The 21,644-nt window shown below is 41.3% G+C and overlaps 1 protein-coding gene across 3 annotated transcripts; it reads right to left on the bottom strand.

Moving 5' to 3' along the window:
- Window positions 1-225: 225 nt before the first annotated feature.
- LOC135257123 (ankyrin repeat and SOCS box protein 2-like) lies at window positions 226-17,812 on the bottom strand. Of its 3 annotated transcripts, none has more exons than XM_064339568.1 (12): window positions 17,635-17,812; window positions 16,476-16,562; window positions 15,118-15,484; window positions 13,322-13,441; window positions 12,696-12,865; window positions 11,621-11,776; window positions 10,872-11,117; window positions 9,690-9,861; window positions 9,110-9,163; window positions 6,750-7,317; window positions 6,476-6,629; window positions 227-4,758 (listed from the first exon to the last, which is right to left on the bottom strand). In XM_064339568.1, the coding sequence occupies exons 3-12, from the start codon at window positions 15,417-15,419 to the stop codon at window positions 4,607-4,609; spliced, it is 2,094 nt and encodes a 697-aa protein (XP_064195638.1). In that variant the 5' UTR covers window positions 15,420-15,484; window positions 16,476-16,562; window positions 17,635-17,812; the 3' UTR covers window positions 227-4,606. The 3 variants fall into 3 exon arrangements, with proteins under 3 accessions (XP_064195640.1, XP_064195638.1, XP_064195639.1); XM_064339569.1 differs by having other exon boundaries at window positions 16,476-16,547; XM_064339570.1 differs by lacking the exon at window positions 9,110-9,163 and having other exon boundaries at window positions 226-4,758.
- Between the last annotated feature and the right edge of the window lie 3,832 nt (window positions 17,813-21,644).

The following is a 21,644-nucleotide window of genomic DNA, read 5'->3' as shown; positions in this document are numbered from 1 at the left end:
GCACAGGTGTTGTGTTGACTGGGAAATGTCCACTTGCCAAGTCCTGCATTCTGCAGCATAACAAACATGTGAAATGTGTGGCAGCGGGGATGAGCATATCTCTGGTGAGCATTAGGCCGGGGTCTAATAAGCATGACCTAATCCAGCCGGAGTACAGTATATTAGAACCAGGACAAAATGTGGTGTTTTGTTCAAAGTTTTAACTTGACCCCCCATGGGTGCCACAATAAACACTCTCACAAGCACTCAAAGAGAAATAAAACAAATAAATGCATATTTAACACTCACTGATGTAACACTCACTATGTTCTGCCTGTGATATTTACCAAACCAATCTCCCTTACTTCCCTACATCTGTTGAATAACCTGTCAGGCCTCATAAGGCATATTCATTATTACATTATATATAATAATATAATAATAATAATGTGTATTAATTTGCTTTACATCATTGCACCTTTAGCTTGTTATTTCATTACCTGCAGAGCACAACAGATATTACAACGGGTTAACTGCATTAAGGTGAAGCAGGGTGGAATCAGCAGTGTCACCCTGTTACTGGCTTGTCATTTATTTATTTATTTATTTATTTATTTATTTATTTATTTATTTATTTATTTATTTATTCATTTATTCATTTATTTATTTATTTCCATGTGTATTCTTTACAGAAATACAGCACATTTCATGGAGCTTCACAAAATGCACAGAGCACCAAAAAAAAAAAAAACAACAAAAAATAAATAAATAAATAAATAAAAAGAGGAAGAAAGAAACTGACTTGCAGCTGATAAATATAACATCAACCTATCCAGACCCACCTACCCACCCTTATGTTTCCATCCTCCTCCCCCCTGGAGTGAAAAAAGATTAATTAATAAAAGAAAGTAAATAAATGAATGAAAGAGGGAGAAAAGGGCAAAAGACAGATATTGATAGCACTGAAAATGTCATGGAGTTGATTTTGACATACAAATTTAAGGCATCCAATTACACTTGGCCTAGCCGTACAGGGATACAAATGGAGCAAACTCTGTTACATTACAGGCATTTAGCAGACACTCTTATCCAGAGCGACTTACACAACTTTTACGTAGCATCCATATATACAGCTGGAAATATACTGAAGCAATTTTGGTTAAGTACCTTGCTCAAGGGTACAACGGCAGTGTCCTACCTGGGAATCGAACCTGCGACCTTTCGGTTACAAGTCCAGTTCCTTACCCACTGTGCTACACGCCGTCCCCTGTTGAATCTGGGGAGGAGAGGTAAGAAATGAATGGGACCCAGAAAGAGTGAAACTTGTATAAACTGCCCTGCCTTGCAAATCTTATTGGGATTTACATTTTCTGTAACCATGTTTTATCAGCATTTCCAAAAAAGAAAAACATTAAACAGAATGCACTAATCAAAAATTATAACATAAAATTAAAATCTAAAGTGTACAGTAGTTCCGCAAGAAATATCACACTTCCCACAACCAATAGAAAATATATTTATATAAAACATACATTAACATGCCAGAGAGGCAGCAGCATTTACAAAATATTTTTGTTTATGCATTTTAAAATATCGCAAGTGTTTTATTCCATATTTAAAAAATATTACAATTTAACATCCCCGATTATGATTTCCAGCAGCAACAGTGTAACCTGCCTGGTTTCCCATACAGTATTCACTTAAGAAGTCTAGCATCTAACAAGTAAACTTGAAGATACATGAATCTTGGAGGACCATCGTGTAAAGCACCAATATAACAAATACCCTGGAAAACAGGTTTGCAAAAGCTCTGTGATTCCTCTCAGAGAACTATAATCACATACATTCTACAGTTTTAACCAGAGTGCTCTTCTCTTGAACAGTGTGGCAACAGGGACAATCTGATCTCTTGGGTATCCTGACTTTGGGAGACTAATGATCAGTTTAAAAGTAAGATCACTACTGGTAAGGACATTCCAATTTGGTAATTGCTCCTTGGAGGAGCAAGGAGGCTACCGGAGGATGCTTCAGCAAGGATACACAAGCGCATCTTTTGCAGAAGTATTTTTTGGTACACGTGATCGACCGGTGGATCCACCACTCCACTTCTGCCACATCTGTAACTGATGTGGCTTCAAACTGACGCTTGAAAGGGCAAGAATGTTCCACTTTTCCAATGTTTGTGTCATTCCTCTGCCCATTTTTTCCTTGCACCATTTCCTTGTGTCCTCTGTTGGGAGGAACTACGGAGCAAGCAACGACAGGCAGGCTTATTTTTTTCATGATACAGCTGTGGGTATCGTATGTAATGAATTCACCTCACAGCCTTTCTGATGACTAAAATTTTTAAAAGATGGTTAACTTTCACAATTCTTTTTAAATAGCTTGATTAGTTCTCTTTTCTATTTTTATGAAAGCTGTAGAAACAACATATCTACAGGAAACACAAGTGATGTCAACAATACCATGACATCTGCATGGCATCTGGTTAGAGTGAACCAATCCCGTAACGCCACAAACATGTGACTGGTCATAAAACCTATAAAAGTAAGCGGCCACTCCTATTGGTCTTCTTCCTGCCCTCTCAGGACAGGCGCTCGAACATTGTCCTTGGAGCTCTCACATTGTGAAGCTTCCAAGGACCTAACTATCTCCAGGGATTTCACAATTCTGTGAAACTCTGCAAAATTCCAAGGCTCGCAGAATGCCTAGATTTTCTGTTATCGATACAGAGACTTATCTGAACAAAACAGATAAGGTCGTTCTCCACAGTAAATAGGTACTGCCGATTTAGCTCACTTTACAGTGTAGGTAGTTCAACCCGCGTGGAACCTTGTGTGAAACCCACGGGAAAACAAACTTTATAAAAAGTAGCAAACAAACTGTTCAAGCCAAAATCTTTAGACCGACTGGACAAGACATTGTCCTACATAAGGAAAAGGACCTCAGACTAACCTCCACAGTCTTGATTCCACCATCATACTCTCCCAGGACTCAACAGTGTCCACTGGAGACAACAACGCACGTGGAGGGACCTCAGTAAGACTGACTACACATCCCAGGCAGTAGCTAGAGTTTAGCTTAGCCTTAACTGACATTAATCTAATTCGGTGTGTTTAAATTTGTCTTTTCTTTATTCTCTCTGATAATTTGAATGAGTTCTTTCAGCTGTGTCATTACGTGAATCGGTTCGATAGATAGATCCACACGTGATCGCTATTTTCTCTTGGCCAACTCGTTTTACTTGAACTCTTTGACTGACAAGCTAACAATCTCAGTATAGTCGGCAGTGGGCGAATAACCAGCCTAGGTGCACATATTACTTATGAGTTCCGCTTTGGCACTACCAGGAGTGAAACTCTTTTGTTGTTAAATGAAGTTATTCAGCCACGCCTCTCTCAAATTCGTCTCTCTCTTCTATTCAGACAAAGGGTATGTGTGCACGTGCACACACGCATGCAAGCTCAAATACAAACTCTCCTACCTTCTTCAACTTAACTTTCCCGATTAGATAAGTCTGTGTGTGTTCTGCATTTTTGTATGTTTGTTGAACTAATGATATTATTAAACCTGGTGTCTGTTTTGATGTTACATGAACATTTCCAAGAACTCTTTCCTTCCTTTAGGTTATCTATTAAATCTTAAATTTTAATTACTTGATCATTAATATTGGCAATTTTAATCAATAATTAAAATTCAAAATTTATGGTTAGATATTTTAGACAGTAGTAATTTCATGAGACTGATTACTTATTGCGGTTATACTGCTACACCTACACAATTGGTGCAAACTGAAGCAAAAGGTGAGGATTGTTAAAACGTACATATTTTAATTATCTATCCTCACTATTCTATAATTAGTAGAGGTATATTCCCTACAAAGCATAATAGTTTATTTATTTATTTTACTTTTTTTAATAATAGCACACCATGCACTGTAATTATTTGGATAATAATTATGTGCAAAACGAAATGCAAGTACCTTTACGGTCAGGTACCTTATGTCCCCAGTCTAGTGAAGCAAGATCTGTTTGTGAATATAGTGTTCATATACTATTACAGGAATTGATACACTATGTGTTATTTATGAGTGATGGAAGGTGTTTAGAATATAAATCTGTGCATCGCATCTATGCTCTTTTCAGAAGTAGGTTTGACCATGGGAGGTTCAAGAACCTTCTTTGGCTAAAGAAATATTAAATTCACAAAATCCACTCAGTTTTACAAATTTCTCCTTATATCAATGTTCCCAGAGAAAATGGTCAAAAACTAAAATCATATAAATCCTGACTTGCACTACAAAGATTTTCACAGTGAAGTTTCATTTGACATTATTCATGATGGTCGTATCATGCATGCTATCAAAAGGAGCACATTTTTTGTCATTTTATTAAGCATGTGTGCGTGCGCGTGTGTGTGTGCTTGCGTGTCTGCGTGTGTGTTCGCCTGCATTTGCATCTGTATGGGCGCACCACAAAATTTATCAAAAAGGATGTGTTCAGAAATCTTGTCAAGGCAAAGATATTTGCCATCACATATACGTCACTGGGCTTTGTGTGATGTCAGGAATACATACCAAGACATTTGTGCAAAATGAGCCCAGACAATTAAACAGACAAGCCACAGGTCAAAGGTCAACTTCTCGTATTCGCTCTTCGTGTTTCAGGTACTTGATTAGTCGTCCTGGGAGCGGCAGAGTGTTCAGACGCCTCAGTCTCGTTCTTCCCACCAGACTGCAGATCCTAATTCTGCACAGCTGCATTAGCGGACGGGGTGGCACTGAAATGTCACATTGGATTAAAGGTTATGATTCTCATTTCAGAAACTAAAACTCTCTACTGGTGTCGCACAATGGGTTTTGCATATTATTGTACATGTTAAAGGTGCTATATCTAACTTTTTAACGGACAAATAATAAAAACAGACATCCATAGAGCTTGCATAAAGATACAAAAAAAGTGAACGTATTCAGTAAAAGTACAGCTTTTCCTAAAAAATAAATATATATATATATATACTATGAATTTGTAATTTCAAAAATATTTTATTATTCGTAAGCCGTGTTGTGTTTATGTCTGCCTGACCCATCAGATATCGCCTCCAACAATTCTCCTTAGTCAGCAGCACGGACATCTTGTTCTCACGAATAAAATGCGCAGCCAGTCGCCAATTACGATGCGTTCACACAGCGAGCAATTCGTCAACCAAGTTTCCGGAAGTCCATTCATTCTCTATGTAGCTGAGCACCCACCAACACAAGCAACTGGGAAAGCGAGAAACCAAAGTTGCCCGAAAAAAGTTGCCCACATTTAAAATTTTCGCGGGCATCACCCGTCAACAGCCAATCACAGTTTCAGGCTTCCAATTTCTCCAACCAATATGATACCATTTCGCAAATTATTGTCCCGCTCAGTGAGGAAAAATGGACAAACTTCTTCATCATTATGGTACAATTACACCCGGTGTTATACAACGTTTGTAAAAAGAGTACAGTAATAAGTGTCTGAAAATGACGCTTGGACGGCAGTTTCAACTTGCTTGCTAGCTAGCTAGTGAGGGAGATAGAGAGATTGCTAGCTAGGCAGCTAACTAGTGAGAGAGATATGGAGAGATCGCTAGCCAGCTAGTGAGAGGGATGAAGAGGTCGCTAGCTAGGTGGCTAAGTAGTGAGAGAGATATAGAGAGATATATGGCTAACGAGATAGAAAAAACAAATATTTATCAGTGTCCTGACATACCTATAGAAACAAAAGGCAATGATGTGGCTATATGACAAAAATACGTCTTTGATGATGCTGTTATTTCTCTTCAATAATATTAAGTAGCTCCTGCCCCTCCCTCAGCCTAGTAAACTTGAGCAACCCAGAAACTGAGTTGCTCACTGTGTGAATGCAGGGTTAGAGTTACAATGAAGACATTGCTGCTGCTCCACCAGACAGCCAGCAAAGCCCAACCAGCACTAGACCAAAGAAACCCTACTCCCCATCTCAAAACTTAACTGATAAAAGTCATGGAAACACAAGAGTCAACGTTGCATTGCTATAATATATAGTAAAGTGGATTACTTGTTCAACATAAAACACATTGCTTGACATTTTGGATGCTACAATAGCCAGCATCCCATCACACTATATTCAGTACTGTACCACCACCGCACACAAATACACAGGTTGTGAGAAAATTTGGCAACCACTCGTGGGGGTGGAATTTCAATCGAGAGCAACTAGCGAGGAGGTGGATTGCCTTGGGTTGGGAATGCAATTCTTCCTTGTGGACAGTAGATTTCAAATAACCTACAGTAATGCTCCTTTAATGTGTTATTATTGTTTGTGTTCTCTTGCCTCATTATTCTCAGAGTTTGACTGAACTGGATGAAACTGAAGGATGTTTAAGGTCTACACCTGTACATAATTACTCCAATTGCGCAAAGCAAGTAAAATTGCCCTGTTTGAACAGGCAGAATTCTTGAGCCATTTCGTGTATAGAGCGTGCTTACCGGATTTCTCCTTGATGCCTGCCCAGTCCTCGTAGCTGTCCAGATGTTCGATGAGTCTGGCACAGAGCTGCACATTCCCAACGTAGTCAAGCAGTACGTCAATAATAGGTCCCGCCCAGCGAGAGTTCCGCTCTGCTGAAATCATCTCGCAGAACTGAGAGTTTCAGGAAGGACAGCAATGGAAGGGAAAATTAGAGAAGCCAAAGCAAACCAATACCCATCACTACTACCATTTCCACCACTACGAACATCATCAAGCCCCACCACCCTCTACCTGGACAGGTATTTTGGGAGCCTCTTCACTTCTGTCATCCAGGCTGTCCCTCCTGCGTGTTGTCTTGATGGGTGGGTGGGGGTTGCTGCCATAATAACACTGAAAGCAGGACAGGGCATCACAACCATTGTCCATCAGGTACTTGAGCAGGGAGAGGTACTTCATGCAGAACATGACGGTGCCAGGGAAAGAAGTGGGGTGGGTGGAGACACTGGCGTTGACATTGGCGCCATGGTCCACCAGGAGGGTGACGGTCTGGATGCAGCCCTGCCTCAGCGCCACGAGCAGCGGGCTGAAGGTGTCCAGGTTGGGGTTAGCGCCTGCGTCCAGGAGCATGGTGGTGGCGTCGATGTTGTTGTTCAAGACCGCAAAGTAGAGGCTCGTGCTCCGGCGGTCTTCATACATCTTGGAGTGGTCAAGTGACAGCGTGGCGTTGACATCATAGCCGGCATCGATCAGGACCTCCAGGACGTCGTTCTTATTGCGTTCAGCGGCCAGGTGGAGGGGGCTGATGCCACTGCGGCGTACGCGGGCTTTGCTGGTGACGGGGATGAGCAGGGACACAATTCTGGAAGGGAACAACATAAGTCAGGGTCAGTGGAAGCTCTCAGGACCCTAACACTATGTTTCTAGTCCATACATTTCTCATTCAGAAGCTTTGCAATAGCTACTATATTTACTTACCTTTGAACCCCAAGGGAATTTGACTAGAGACCAAACCCGTTAATGTCAGATACAGAAAAGTAATGGGAAGGTTATCATATATGTTATATATATATAGTCATATATGATACCAAACATATATGACTCTGGATATATGGAGGTGTGTGTGCACCCCATATATGTTACATATGTGTAATATGTATATGTACATATATGAAAACAAAAAAAAAATTGTACTTTTTCTATATGGAAATATACTGTATGCACCATATATTTCAATATATTAGCAATTCATATATGTCACATGTATGCAAACAACATGTATGTGGTATAGATGAGTTACAAATGACATAGATCTACCATATGTTTTTAGTTGGCTTGAATATGTATATGTAATATATCTATGTCAGACATATATGACCATAGATGAAAGTTTTCCAATATTTAATAGGATTAATATATGGGGATTTAATATGGACATATATGGCCTTCCCTCTCATGTCCATATATGCCATATATGGAAATCTCCAATATGTATGTCCATATCCTCCTGGAACCCAGCAGGAAAAAAAGTATTTACATTTTTTTGACATAATACATGTTTCTTGGATGACTAAACATGTTGCAGTAAAAATTTGTATTTATTTATATGTTTATTGAATGTCCCTTGTCATGTAAGCTCCCAGAATAGTAGACTATATGGTTCTTGAGATGAAGACCAGAGACTCATATCCCCCACAGGGGACAAAAATGAAATGCCCTTCTCAGGAGGATATAGAGTGTATTAATATTTCCGTTTGGGGTTGTATGTGGTACAATAGATTACTGGCTGAAACATGGTTTTAACATACAGTAACAGTTACCACTGGTCGCGAATCTATAGGAGTCAGTGTTATCAGTTGCAAATTACTCAGCATTAGTGTCATTAAAAGCAAACCTCACTTTATGCGTACAGGAAAACATTTTTAAAAATATTTTTACATTATTTAGGTAGCTTGAAAACATGCAATCATGAGCCAGTGTTTACAAGAACCCTTATTATCCCCTATCCACTGATGGAACAGTGCAGAGCCGAGCTTATGGTTTGCAAGACCACCGGTTGTCGAACTTGCAAAGAAAATAAAATTTTATTTGTTGTGCCAGAATATTGTATAGCAAACATTGTGAATAGCAGTGTAACATACATGCAGTGATTTGTACTTATAGAATGATTGATCTAGTTTTGGCATAGAACAGTAGGTGATCAGCCATAGCTACCATGCCATACTTGTCATAGGGAAGATAAGAATTAACATTCCATGAGTAGAATTGTAACTGGTGCAATTTTTGGCCAGCTACAATTAGCCAAACGTTGGCTAGTGTCTCCTTTGCCATTATTTATTTCTTTGACAGCTGTCATACAGACGGAGAAAATTTCATTGTGTATTTCACCACCCTGGCGTGCTTGCTACCATGCCAACACCACACATGTGGAGGGACCAGAGTTGCACAGCTCGGCTAAGCACAGACTAAAGCGTAAAAAGTAGACAGAGCCTTCTCCGGGCCGGCAGGCCTGGTTCTGGCGTGACAGTGGAAAAGGAGCATGTGCTATCAGCTGCCACTCTCGCGAAGCTAAGGTTAAAGCCACTTGTTAAAGGAGCGCTTCTCCGGTACAACATAAATTGCAGCTCTTGACACTACCTTCCACACAGACTTACTTAACTGAACTCTCATAATTGTAGGGGTCGGTCATTTTGTAGAGGAGCCTTTTTCTGAAAACAATGCAAGATAATGAAGCATACCACTCATACAACCACCTCCATCACAGCTAGCAGACAGTGCTTTGAGTTGCCCAAAATGCTTCTTCATTAGGACGTATGTACAGTAGTCCTCACCAGGTCTGCTTTGAAGAACTACAAAATGAAAGAACTACTGTGCCCCTTTTCCAGTACTTCCATTTTGTTAAGTTTTTTAAACCCTAAATCACAGTTCATGGTTTGTTTATATCGTAACCTGCCTTTTAATCTGTTTTAAGCTGTCTTATCTGTGACTGATTAAATTGTTCAGGTTTTTGAAAGCTTTACACCATTATTATTTTTAAAATTCACACTTTGAATAAATAGTATTATATTCTCGATTAAGGTCTCAACTTGGTGATTTTACCAGAATGTATAGCTTTCACATGAGGAGAAGAATACTGAAACTAATGAATAGAATTAGGAATTACATAAGGAAACCAGAACATATCAAGCAATTAGGTTAGCCCCAAATAAAAATGGGCAATGTAATGGTACATACCCCTCATTTCCACGCTGGGCTGCGATGTGCAGGGGCAGGAACCCAGATTTAGCTGCTCTGTTGGCGTCGGCGTTCTGAGACAGAAGGAGCTCCACAATCTCTTCATGGCCATTCTTACTGGCCTCGTACAGAGCTGTAGCCCCGTCATTGGCCTGGCTGTTTATATCCGCATCTGGAATAAACAGAGCAAAACTACACTTGCAACCTGGAAACTAAAAGTAACGTGCACATAAATAAAATACACAGAAGCTACATGGAAGCTTCTTATGCATCTATACCTGCAACGAACAACAACTCAGCCTTCTAGTGTCAAACTTCTCATGTTGAAACAGCTGACGCTACGCAAGGCTGGGTATAATAGGATTTTATTGGGAGACATTCTGAGAAAACTATGCTGCTGCCAGAAGTGTTGTTAGTGGGTGGTCTTCCCTCCTGACCAAGCAGAAAGCCAATGCTCTAGCACAGTGATAGGAACAGTGCACTGTGGAAGATTCTGTTTTTCAGATGAGACTTCATACTAAGTTCCTGAGTCACTGTGGTCCTGCCACAAAAAATTGCCTCTTTCATCTTCCTGGATCTGAATGACCACATTGTTCTTTTTATCTTCTACCCTTTGTTTCCAGAGGATGTCACCGGGTTTCAGTTGAACTATTGTGTTAAATATTAAATAACTTTAATAAAGAAACAGTAACTTGCTTGAAAATGGAATGTATAGTACAGTAATGTAGATAGCAGCCACAAATAATCTCCACAAAATGTACACAGAATTACACAAATAAACTGGAAATATTTCAAACATTGGTTAAGTCTAATGTATCTGAATGTAGACCTAAATGTACAGAATTATAAAATTAACCAAAGAACCCATTATGCCTCTCGTAAGAGAGTTGGCTATCTCACAACTTAGTTGTACTAATGATTTCTCTTACTTAATGTCATCTACAGTATAAGTATATACACTATACATCATAAGTTCTCCTTTGTTGTTTACCTTACACCCTTGTTTGGCTCATGGATTTTTTCTGCCTCCTCAGATCCTGGCAACAACTCCCACTGCTTCATACTCCCTTATGATTTGTGGTCAGGTGTTATTAATGAAAATTCAAAGTTTATCAACTGAGTAGCAGGGCTTTCGAGTATATATATATATATATATAGGATGCACAACCACGAGAAGCTCACCGTTTTTGATTAAGAAGCGCAGGGTGTCCACTTGTCCACTTTGGGCCGCCGAGAAGAGCGGGCTAATGCCGTACATGTTGCGGGCGTTGATCTTGGCGCCAGCTCTCACCAGCATCTCGCAGATCTCCACGTTGTTGCGGCACACGGCCTCGTGCAGGGCTGTCCAGCCCTGGACGCAGATCTTATTCGCCTGGGCTCCATGGTTAAGGAGCGCTGCCACAATTGCCGCGTTCTCTCGCTCACAAGCTGGAAAGAGGTGAATCGGGAAGGGATCCTACCATAACTGAGAGATGCAGCCCTTACACAGATACTACGAGCTGGTTTACTAATTATTTCTCATTCAATTAGAGCATAGGCACTTTCCTTTCCTGAAGACTCATGCCTGTTGACAAAGCTGGGTTTTGACAGTCAAAATTCTGGTAAAATTCTAGAATCTAGGGAAATGTATTACTTAAATCCTAGAATTCTAGCCCTTCTAGTTACAATTCAAATTCTAGGGAAATACAATACCTCATCCCTAGGATGATACCCTGAATTAAGTAACTGCATACTGTTTGATGATCCCCACAGTATGCAGTGAACATAGAAATTTTAACCCCAGAAGCCTGTTTTGCTTTTGTTTTGTCTTGTCAAAACATTATTTTTGTCCAGCTGAACATGTACTCATGAAGCCACTGATACTCTGTATCTATTTACTCAGTTCCTGCAAAGTTTGGGATGTGACAAATTTCCATACATGGTGATGTTACCTTTAAGGAGGGGAGTTTCTTTGGCAGAGCTGGGTATGTTAGGGTCCCCTCCATTTTCCAGCAGGAACTGAACACAGGCCACTTGGCTGCGGCTCACAGCCAGGAATAGGGGAGTGTGGTTTTTGTCACTGCGTATGTTTATCATCTCTGGGCGGGCTGAAGGAGGAGTTACACAGAGCACACACAGTGAGGGGAGGAGTTACACAGAGCACACACAGAGGGGAGGAGTTACACAGAGCACAGAGAGGGGAGGAGTTACACAGAGCACACACAGAGGTGAGGAGTTACACAGAGCACACAGAGAGGGGAGGAGTTACACAGAGCACACACAGAGAGGGGAGGAGTTACACAGAGCACAGAGAGTGGAGGAGTTACACAGAGCACACACAGAGAGGGGAGGAGTTACACAGAAAACACACAGAGAGAGGAGGAGTTACACAGAGCACACACAGAGAGGGGAGGAGTTACACAGAGCACACAAAGAGGGGAGGAGTTACACAGAGCACAGAGAGGGGAGGAGTTACAAAGAGCACACACAGAGAGGGGAGGAGTTACACAGAGCACACACAGAGGGGAGGAGTTACACAGAGCACAGAGAGGGGAGGAGTTACACAGAGCACACACAGAGGGGAGGAGTTACACAGAGCACAGAGAGGGGAGGAGTTACACAGAGCACACACAGAGAGAGGAGGAGTTACACAGAGCACACACAGAGGCAAGGAGTTACACAGAGCACACACAGAGGGGTGGAGTTACACAGAGCACACACAGAGGGGAGGAGTTACACAGAGCACACACAGAGGGGAGAAGTTACACATGAGCACACACAGAGGGGAGAAGTTACACATGAGCACACACAGAGGGGAGAAGTTACACATGAGCACACACAGAGAAGGGAGGAGTTATGTAGATGATAGACAGGGGAGGAGATACACACAGCATGAGCAGGAGGGAGCACATTTAAATTGTGAACTAGCCTGGTGTTTGCAACTTTAAAACCATGCTGAGGAATTGTTTTTTCTGATATAAAGGTAATTTCTGTTTTTTATTCTCTCCAGTTTTTATCTGAACTCACCCCTCAGCAGGATCTGGAGGCACTCCTCTTGGCCGTAGTACGCTGCTTCATGCAAGGCTATCCACCCTTCTCTGTAGGGCTCGGTTATACTTTTTGGGGACTTCTTCACCAGTTCTCTCACCACCTTCACATTGCCCTCCCAGACGGCGCGGCACAAAGGGTTTATTTCTCTTTAAAAGAAATGTGTACATTAATTAAATTAATGTTTCCGTCGTCTTTTTGTGGTCCCATACACAAACATGATTGAAACTGTACAGAATTCACGTACAGTTGTAAGATCATTTCATCTGTATGAAAAAGAAGCTCTGGGAATGGCACACAGTTATATATGTACTTTGATTAATGCCTCCATTTTAAGAAGAAGTTGTTCACTTCACTCATCATTCATAAATAACAGCTTTGTTACTTGCAGGGATGAATTTCCAGTGCAAGAATTAGCTTTCATTAGATTTTATACAAACTTGCGCAAAAGCAGCAAAAAATATTCGAAAAACATTTTGGTTTTGGGCTTTTCTCAGTGTATAGAATAGTTGTATGTATTATAGCTATATATATATTCTCTTGAGATTGCGATTAGCAATTGCAATTTGGACATCATGTACTGTAAATATTCTGTAGACACTCACTCCACAGGTTCTGGTGAAACGTGTAGACTTCCATCATATTTTCGCCACCGGACCATGCGCTTCCCACTGCCAGTGACGAAGTGGGCCTCGATGGTACCCATTTTATCATACGCCTTCTCACTGGAAGGAGAGAATGGACATACACGCAGTGCTGTTAAAATCTGCCATTGTTCAACTCTTGTTGTCACTGGCACATGTTACCTTTCATCCTGACATTTTAGCAGTGTAGGTTTCTGCTTGAATAAATGCAATGAAAACAATGAAAAACTGAGATCAAATTTAACTATAATCTCAAGTTTACTGTAATTTATCATTTATTTAAAAAAAACGTCAGTGATAATAGAATCAGTGATCTGAGAATATCCTAGAAAAAAGCATCCATATTGGGCGACATAGCTCAGGAGGTAAGACCGATTGTCTGGCAGTCGGAGGGTTGCCTGTTCAAACCCCGCCCTGGGCGTGTCGAAGTGTCCTTGAGCAAGACACCTAACCCCTAACTGCTCTGGCGAATGAGAGGCATCAATTGTAAAGCGCTTTGGATAAAAGCGCTATATAAATGCAGTCCATTTAACATCCAGTTGAAAGCACAGGGTTGCTGCCTGTTTGTATATTCAGAAATCTTGCTTTTGGAAGCTGAAATTTCAAGGTGATTTTCCCCCTCCTGTTCTTCAGTGTGTTTGCTTGTCCCTCAGGGTCATGCACACCTCTAGGCCAGTCCCACTTGGGTGACCTCCAGCTGCGGACACTGACGTCGAGGAGACAGGTGCCGTGCGGACCCGCCGCCCCGCGCGCACGGTCCTCCTCGGTGCCCTTATGCAGGGGCGTCTAACTGAGGTCAGCGGGCAGTCGGCGATCTCGCCAGCCTGTCTTGCCAGCTGGCAGTTAGCTGGTATGAGAAGTGAAGGCTGCCTCCACGTTGTTTACCGGCTGGATGTTATTATAGAGGTGTCAGAAACACAGCGGCAGGCGAATGCGTACGTATGCGACGCAGACGTGTGAAAGAGCGCGATTGTCTTTACGAACTTCGCGCTATCTGACCCTGCTTTCGGGGTTCAAAGAGAGACCTGCTTCCCTGTGACCCCTGGGCATTTTCACGGAGTCTCCTCGGTGCCCTGCTTTCATCGTTCCCCTCCGCCGGTGACGATAAGCCCCTCGAACCGCTAATGTGAGCGCAGCTATTCTCGGCTGACCCTGTTTTCACAAACTAACCTCTTGCATCAACTGTCTGATCGCAGGGACAACAAAATCATCGCGTCAAAATGAGCATGCTTAGGCAAAAGGAAAAGTACAACATAACTTAACGCCTGAAAGTCTAAAACATATGAAATAGCATATGTGAAATATAGTATTGCTGTGTCTAAATGTATGAATTGTTAACACTTTCATACATGTATTTTACATTTATTTTTAAAAGCTATATAGTTATGAAAGTGACTATGACTAATACACTTTTCAATACCAATAAAATACAAATTTCCGTTAGAGGTATTCCTTAATACATTCTGGAATACATTTATTCTGTTATATTTTCTATTCTACAGTCTAAAATAGGATAAAACTTTTTATATGAACCATTTTCTCAATGATCTGATTTTGAGCTAGAGTTGATGGTTAGCCTGTTGAGTGGTTCAGCAGGTGTAATTCCGTTGCCAAATTATTGGAAAGTCTCAGGCTATTCATATCAATCCTCTACGGACCTCACACTCAACGATATAAATAAAGACGGACAATAACTCTTTGCGGATGCATCCAGCGGACCCTCTGTCCTACGCTGCACAGCTGTGACCCAAACTCACCTGGGCGGGTTGGCCGGTGGGGGCACGTTCTGCTCGCGTGGAGGGAACGTGCGCCGGGCGAACAAATTCTGACGGACCGGATTCTGACGCCCCGGGTTCTGGGCGGCCGGATTCTGACGGACCTGCAGGGCGGGCGCCTTCGCGGCCGCGGACTGAGCGCCGGATGCGTGGGCTTCGGCCAGGCTGTGCTCGATGGCCATCGCGATCAGCTCGTCCTCCGACAGGCCGCTGTAAAGGCTGTAGTCCTCAAAGCCGAGGGTCGGGGCTCTCGAACTGGACATGGTCACACTGGAGGCCGCCATGTTGGCCCCAGCACCGAACGGGACAGCGACTGCGTGGGGTCAGTTGTTCGATTGACTGTAGTAGCCTGATGAAGCAATGAAAAAACATCAGCATTGTCATCGCTATTCACAATTCAAAAGCCAGGTTCCTGACTTGCCATTGGCTCAACAACATGTCAGTTACTATTACAAAATCTGTAATAGGTATCCTGAACTGGGTCTTTAGTATGTTGGTAGAATTTATATTAGATACAGCCACCATAGCTTATGTTTTCTACAGAATTGATTATTCATATCTTTGTCTGGGTCTTGTAAGTAAGAACGGTCAGTTTTCAGAAAGGCATGATACAGCAATGGAAAGTATAACGGGTAAGACCAAAACTAACAGAATTAACTGCCGCAGTAAACAAGGAGATGGTTTAAATACATTTAAATATCAATGAAATCCCTGATACCCAGTCTTCCTCTCCATAAACTTTACATCTAGATCATTACCACAAAATGTCAGAGGTCGACGTAACTTGTCTTTCTCACACGTCTGCAAGGATGCCTCACTGAATACTGAATTGTAACCTGAATCTCATTGTTTTTTGTTGTTCTTCTGGCAATTACCATAGCAACAGAGAGACACAAATGTATGACCACTATTTATAACAAGGTAGAGCAACAAAAGAGTACTCAGGCTAAGCCGTAAACTGATGTCATGGAGGACCCCTAAGAATTTCCCACCATGTTAGCAAATGCATGGTCCTATTCATAGAAATAGTGTTTGGGGATCTTCTGTAAAATATATTCTCTCTTAAGGCCTCTGCTCTGCAATCACAGAGGAAACTGTGCACTGCACAGTGATTAGTAACCAAGATCAAGATTTGCATCCACATATTGGCACGATCAGATTAATTTAAAAAATGATGTTCAAGACATGCATTTTCAATATATGTCAGGACATATATAAGAGTTCATATGTTATTATTTGAATATGTGAAATACAGTGTTGAATTTTAAAATGCATTATATGATATTGTTAATATATTTTGGCTAAATGTTTTCCATATATATTTAATTAAAGTTCAGTACCTTTCTGAAGAGCTCAACAGCAGCCTCTGGGATTTGATTGTTCTATCTTCTGGTTGTAGGTGCAGACAGACCCTATCAGAGAGGAGACTATACCAGAGTTAAACAACCAGTATGAACAAATCCACCAGCATAAATACAGCCAACTGCTTACAACATCAGTTATTATTTTCTCATCCATAGTGATGACATCACAACTACTGTATAGTGGCATGCAGTTTTATTTATATTTAGTGCTTAAAGCATCTTTTCCTTTACATGGATCTGCACACATCTATCTTATATTTTATTCATGATAAATGCAGTCAGGAAGTCATTTTTTATACAGCACTATAAATGTATTTCCTTTGCAGTTAAGTTACCTGCTTTGCAATGCTAAATGCTATTTTTGGTAACAATCGTTATCTAGTCATCATTACTATTGGGCTGTTCTCTGTAAACCTTGTGTTTTACCCAGTCTTATCCATGCTTATGTTATCTTATACAGTCAGATTTAGAAAGGATTCTGCTGGGGAAAAAACAAGCTGAAGGACGGTGAGCATGGCATTTTACAATATACGTTCTGCAAGTCATGAGTCGGGTAGCGTGTCACCCAGCTGCCTAGCTGACTTGGCACTGCCCCTCATGTGTGCTGGTATACACAGTGCATATAAAGATCACACTATGTATATAAATAGATTTCCACCAATCACAGTCCCAGGGATACTCAAGGGTGCACACACCTCTTTAAATTTTTCTATGCCTTTAATATCACTGCTGATACTAATAGCAGCACGTGAAGGACAAAGCCTAGCCTGCTGGGCTGTCGGTCTATCTGGTTTTTCAGCTTAAAGAAACAGAAGGCATTTACCGATTTAAATAAAAAATTTTTCCTCACAGTACTTTAGTTTTCTTAAATAAGTAATTTTATTAAATGTCATTCTCCATGACGTTTAATAAAAATAGCTAGTAACAATTTGCCAGTATGTTAACTTTGAATGGATGAGACTGGAATCCTATTACTACATTCAAGTTTATATTAGTATTCCATTTTATAGATGTGGGAGGAATATTAATGCAGTTAAATAAAGACTATAAGGGTATTTCAATGTAAAAAAAAAAAAAAAAAAACTGTTTTGAGGCAGTGCTATGCTACTGAAAATACTTTCTGAAGGTTGCTTACCTCCCTCCTTGTTAAACGTGCTAAGGACTGAAGAGACTCGTTGAAATATTTTCATCAGTAGAAGGAGCTGTTAACACTCTTGCTGACCGTGACTCCTCTGTTGACAATCCTCTGCTCGGAGACTTCTGCTGCTCTGCGTCCCTCCAGCCGATGTTTATGGTGTATTTCTGGAATGTTCACTTGATATGATGACCCAACTTTTTTTTTTTTTTTTTTTTTCATAGCTCGGGTTGCTTGCGAGGAACATGCCCTACTTTTAATGCGCCAGCCACTGGCACAAATCAAAACTCACCACACTGTAATTTCCGCAGACAGAAGTAAGCTCAGACAAAGAGCACATGAAAAAACAGCAGACCTAAATGTAATTTCTCAACAAACAGTTAACTGTTTTTATTTCCAGATGTGTTTTGGAGATGCGCTTGAGATCTACTGAGAATGTGCTGAAGAGTGACTTGCTTTCTTTGAATTAAATGTTTTTGCTCTGAGGTTGTGGATCTCTGTATCGGTGGTGCACATGCAAGGGGAAACCACGGTGCGTCTGGCAGGCGGTGTCTGTGTTTACTCCCACTTTACAGACAAACAAGTCCGCCTGGCAAGTTCAAGTTTGTGACCAAGGACGTAAACCTGCAGCTGCTGTGTTAGCATCATTGTCGACATTTGTTGATTTCCTTGTGCATTCATGTTTGACAGGCTTATTGCTTCTTTTCTATGTACAGGAGAGGGAAGGTCATATTCCCCATAGGTTAGATTCCTCTGTGCTGGCACTTTGGGGAACAATCATTCCATGACTCTTTTAACAGACAGTCAAGAGTAAAGTTGGCTGCTCTTAGTAACAGTATCCTAAAATGTTTGTGGCCTGGAGCTTTTTTTTCATCTTATGAAAGTGTTCTAAAACTACATGTGTGACTATACATATTATTAGGTATATCTACACAAGTTTACAATAGCCATACCTGGATAATTTGTATATGACAGAACAGAGTGTGAAAGTGAATGTGTGTGTGCGTGTACTGTATGTGTCTGAGTGTGTGTGTGTGTGTGTGTGTGTGTGTGTGCGTGTGTGTGTCCACGCACATGTGTGTGTGCCTGTGTGTGCCTGTGTGTGTGTGTGTGTTCGTGTGTATGTGCCTGTGTGTGCATGCGTGTGTGTGTGAGAGAAAGAGGAGAGCGAGAGGAAAAGAGAGAGAGAGAGAGAGCGAGAGAGCGAGGAACAGAAAAGAGTAGAAAAGTGTTGTCTGTTGACAGTGATTGCCTACATTCACCCCCATTAGAAGAATAGAACAACATAAGAAGAACACCACTCAAAGACAGGAAAATCTTCCTGATCACTGCCTACCTCTAGCACCAACTGAGGAATTTACTGTATAATGTGCAGGTTACTTTTTTAAATTACAAAGAAATCTGTCATAAACCTTTCAGAACCAGATTCATGGAACATTGAAAACTTCCAGTAAAACAGCATAAAACTAAATTGAAATTATATGGAAAACGAAATCAGACTGAGGGCAAAAACATCCATATCCACCTGACAGTACCCACTTTTGAAAGGAAAAATGTTAACATGCATTAAAAAAAACCTGGTTCCGGATCAACATATTTCAGACCAACAGTCAGCATAGCAGGCACTCTCCACTTAAAATACATGCGTTTGAGAATCCAAATACTTACAGAATGTGAATATATCATTTAACAGTCCCCTTTATCCCCTTTTAACAACACACAAGTTATTGTGGAGTGACTGAAGATGAGGTCTGGTCTTGGGTTACATTACATTACATTATAGGCATTTAGCAGACGCTCTTATCCAGAGCGACGTACAACAAGTGCATAGGTTTCAAGATGTAGAGGCGCAAAAGAAACACTAGAGTGAAGTAAGGATCGTAGTGCCAGAAGTGACCACATCGATCAGGACTCCAACCCTGTAGAGTAAGCTTGTTCAGCAGCAAGAATCCTACCAAGTACAAAGTACAAACTAGCACTGGAATCACACCTAATCATACAAAAACAATCCTACCAGATACACTAACATAATCAAATTACCCTAGCTAGTACAATGAGCTGAACTATAGGCTAGGGAGGGTGGAGAGGTGCAGCCTGAAGAGATGAGTCTTCAGTCTGCGTTTGAAAGTGGAGATTCTCTGCTGTTCTGACCATCACGGGAGGTCATTCCACCAGCGAGGGGCCAGGACAGACAGCAGACGGGAGCGGGAAGTGCAGACGCGAAGAGGGGGAGGTGCCAAGCGTCCAGAGGTGGCAGAACGGAGAGGTCTGGCTGGTGTGTAGGGTCTGATGATCCTCTGAATGTACCCTGGTGCTGACCCCTTAGCTGCCTGGTATGCAAGCACCAAGGACTTAAATTTGATGCGAGTTGGTTTGGGTTGGTTTGACTGGTTTGACTTTGGGTTGGTTTGACTGGTTGTATATGACACACATTGGATTAGTTACAATCTATGACATGATCAGAAATGACAGGGCTCCATTGCCTGTAAATTTCAGGAGGAATTCCAGCACCAATCTCCATTTCCAAACATGTGATACAGGTATTTTTCCCTGCTCTACATGACACACATGCAGAGCATTTTGGCAATTGCAAATTTAAATGCATAAAACAAATGGTTACATTTGTTAAATGCCAAGTCTTCAGAGGCCACCTATAATCTTTTAGGAACAGATAACAATAATAATATTTCATCTGATAACTTAAATTTTTACGTCATTATTTCTGTGGAATTTTTACAATAGGAATTGCCAAAAGAAACAGTTAAAATCATGAAAGAGAAACAGGATGAATGAATTCTACAGAATATATTTATTCATTTATTTAACCTTGTAAAACCTATGATGCAACAAATGCACTCTGACCTTTTACTTCACCAATATTGTCAGCAACATATCCCACATGTGAAATGCGTTTGCCTGCAGACGGCCACGTGTCCCATATCTCACGGCAGACATTAGATTATTTTACAGGTTTCTTTTACAAAACATTTTGCTTGGGTGCGCATTCTAATTATAGACCGTGACCTGCTTTCAGGGGGGGACACAGAAACCATATGAAATCAGCACGCACGTTTGTCTGTGCTGCCGTGCTAAATATCCCAACTCTTCATGGAAAATACATTTTCGTCCGCTCTCAAGAAAACCCTTTTCAGGAAAAATGTGAGATTACCCATTTAGGTAGCAGTATTGACTCATGCAGCTTAGTCTGCTAAAATTGCTGCAGAAAACCAAGTGTTCAGTCATGGTTGTGATGGCAGTGCTCTGTCCTGTAAACAAACCTACCATGGTTTGAATGAAAGGAAAGTTCAATGAACGCTTTGATCGTTTGGAACTTTTCCAATCTGTTATTGGCATACCTTGATCCGAAGGGGTATCAGCTGTGTTAACCGTGATCACTAAGGAAGATGGGTCTCAGTCTGTATTATACACTTTGTTGTACGTCGCTCTGGATAAGAGCGTCTGCCAAATGCCTGTAATGTAATGTAATGAAATGCATCTGAAGCGAGGAAAAGATTCTGCTTTGAGATTTTGAGACCATGGAGGGAATGGATAGTCACCCTCTCAGGAGCTGTGGAGCAGATTAATCTGGCCTACGGTTTAAAGATTGATTGGAGGTATGGTGGAGATATTTCCTTTAACTGCCCTGTAGGCAAAGACCAAGGTTTTAATCGTAATAAGGCAGCCAATGGAAATATCAGGCAGCCAACACGAAATGAGGACGATTGCGACATCGCACACTCGGGAAGATTCTAGACAAGTTGTCTAGCCGCATTCTGTGTTAGCTGCAGGGATTTGGCAGTGCAAACAGGGGGACCAGCAAGAAGGGAACTGCAAGAGTCTAGACGTGAGACCAGCAGGGACTGGACCAGGAGTTCTGTACAATAGTTATTGAGGAAGGGGCTGACCCTTCAGTTATATATTTAAAAAAGTTGACATGCCGGACTCAGTGAGGAAATTATGGAAGTAGGGTTGACTGTGTAGGGTTAACAATAGTTTCCCTATTCTCCTGA

This window comes from Anguilla rostrata, chromosome 6 (assembly GCF_018555375.3).
Source record: "Anguilla rostrata isolate EN2019 chromosome 6, ASM1855537v3, whole genome shotgun sequence".
In the NCBI taxonomy this organism is placed as follows: Eukaryota; Metazoa; Chordata; class Actinopteri; order Anguilliformes; family Anguillidae; genus Anguilla; species Anguilla rostrata.
Note: the sequence above shows the minus strand (reverse complement) of the source record. Positions and strands in the feature narration are given on the sequence as shown.

Bases quoted from the DNA above. Each gene is read 5' to 3' on its own strand.
- LOC135257123 (XM_064339568.1), bottom strand. From the start codon at position 15,419: ATGGCGGCCTCCAGTGTGACCATGTCCAGTTCGAGAGCCCCGACCCTC. The intron at 12,866-13,321 runs GTGAGTGTCTAC...TTTCTTTTAAAG, and splicing joins GTTTCACCAGAACCTGTGGA to AGAAATAAACCCTTTGTGCC. The intron at 11,777-12,695 runs GTGAGTTCAGAT...CTCCTCCTTCAG, and splicing joins CCTCCAGATCCTGCTGAGGG to CCCGCCCAGAGATGATAAAC.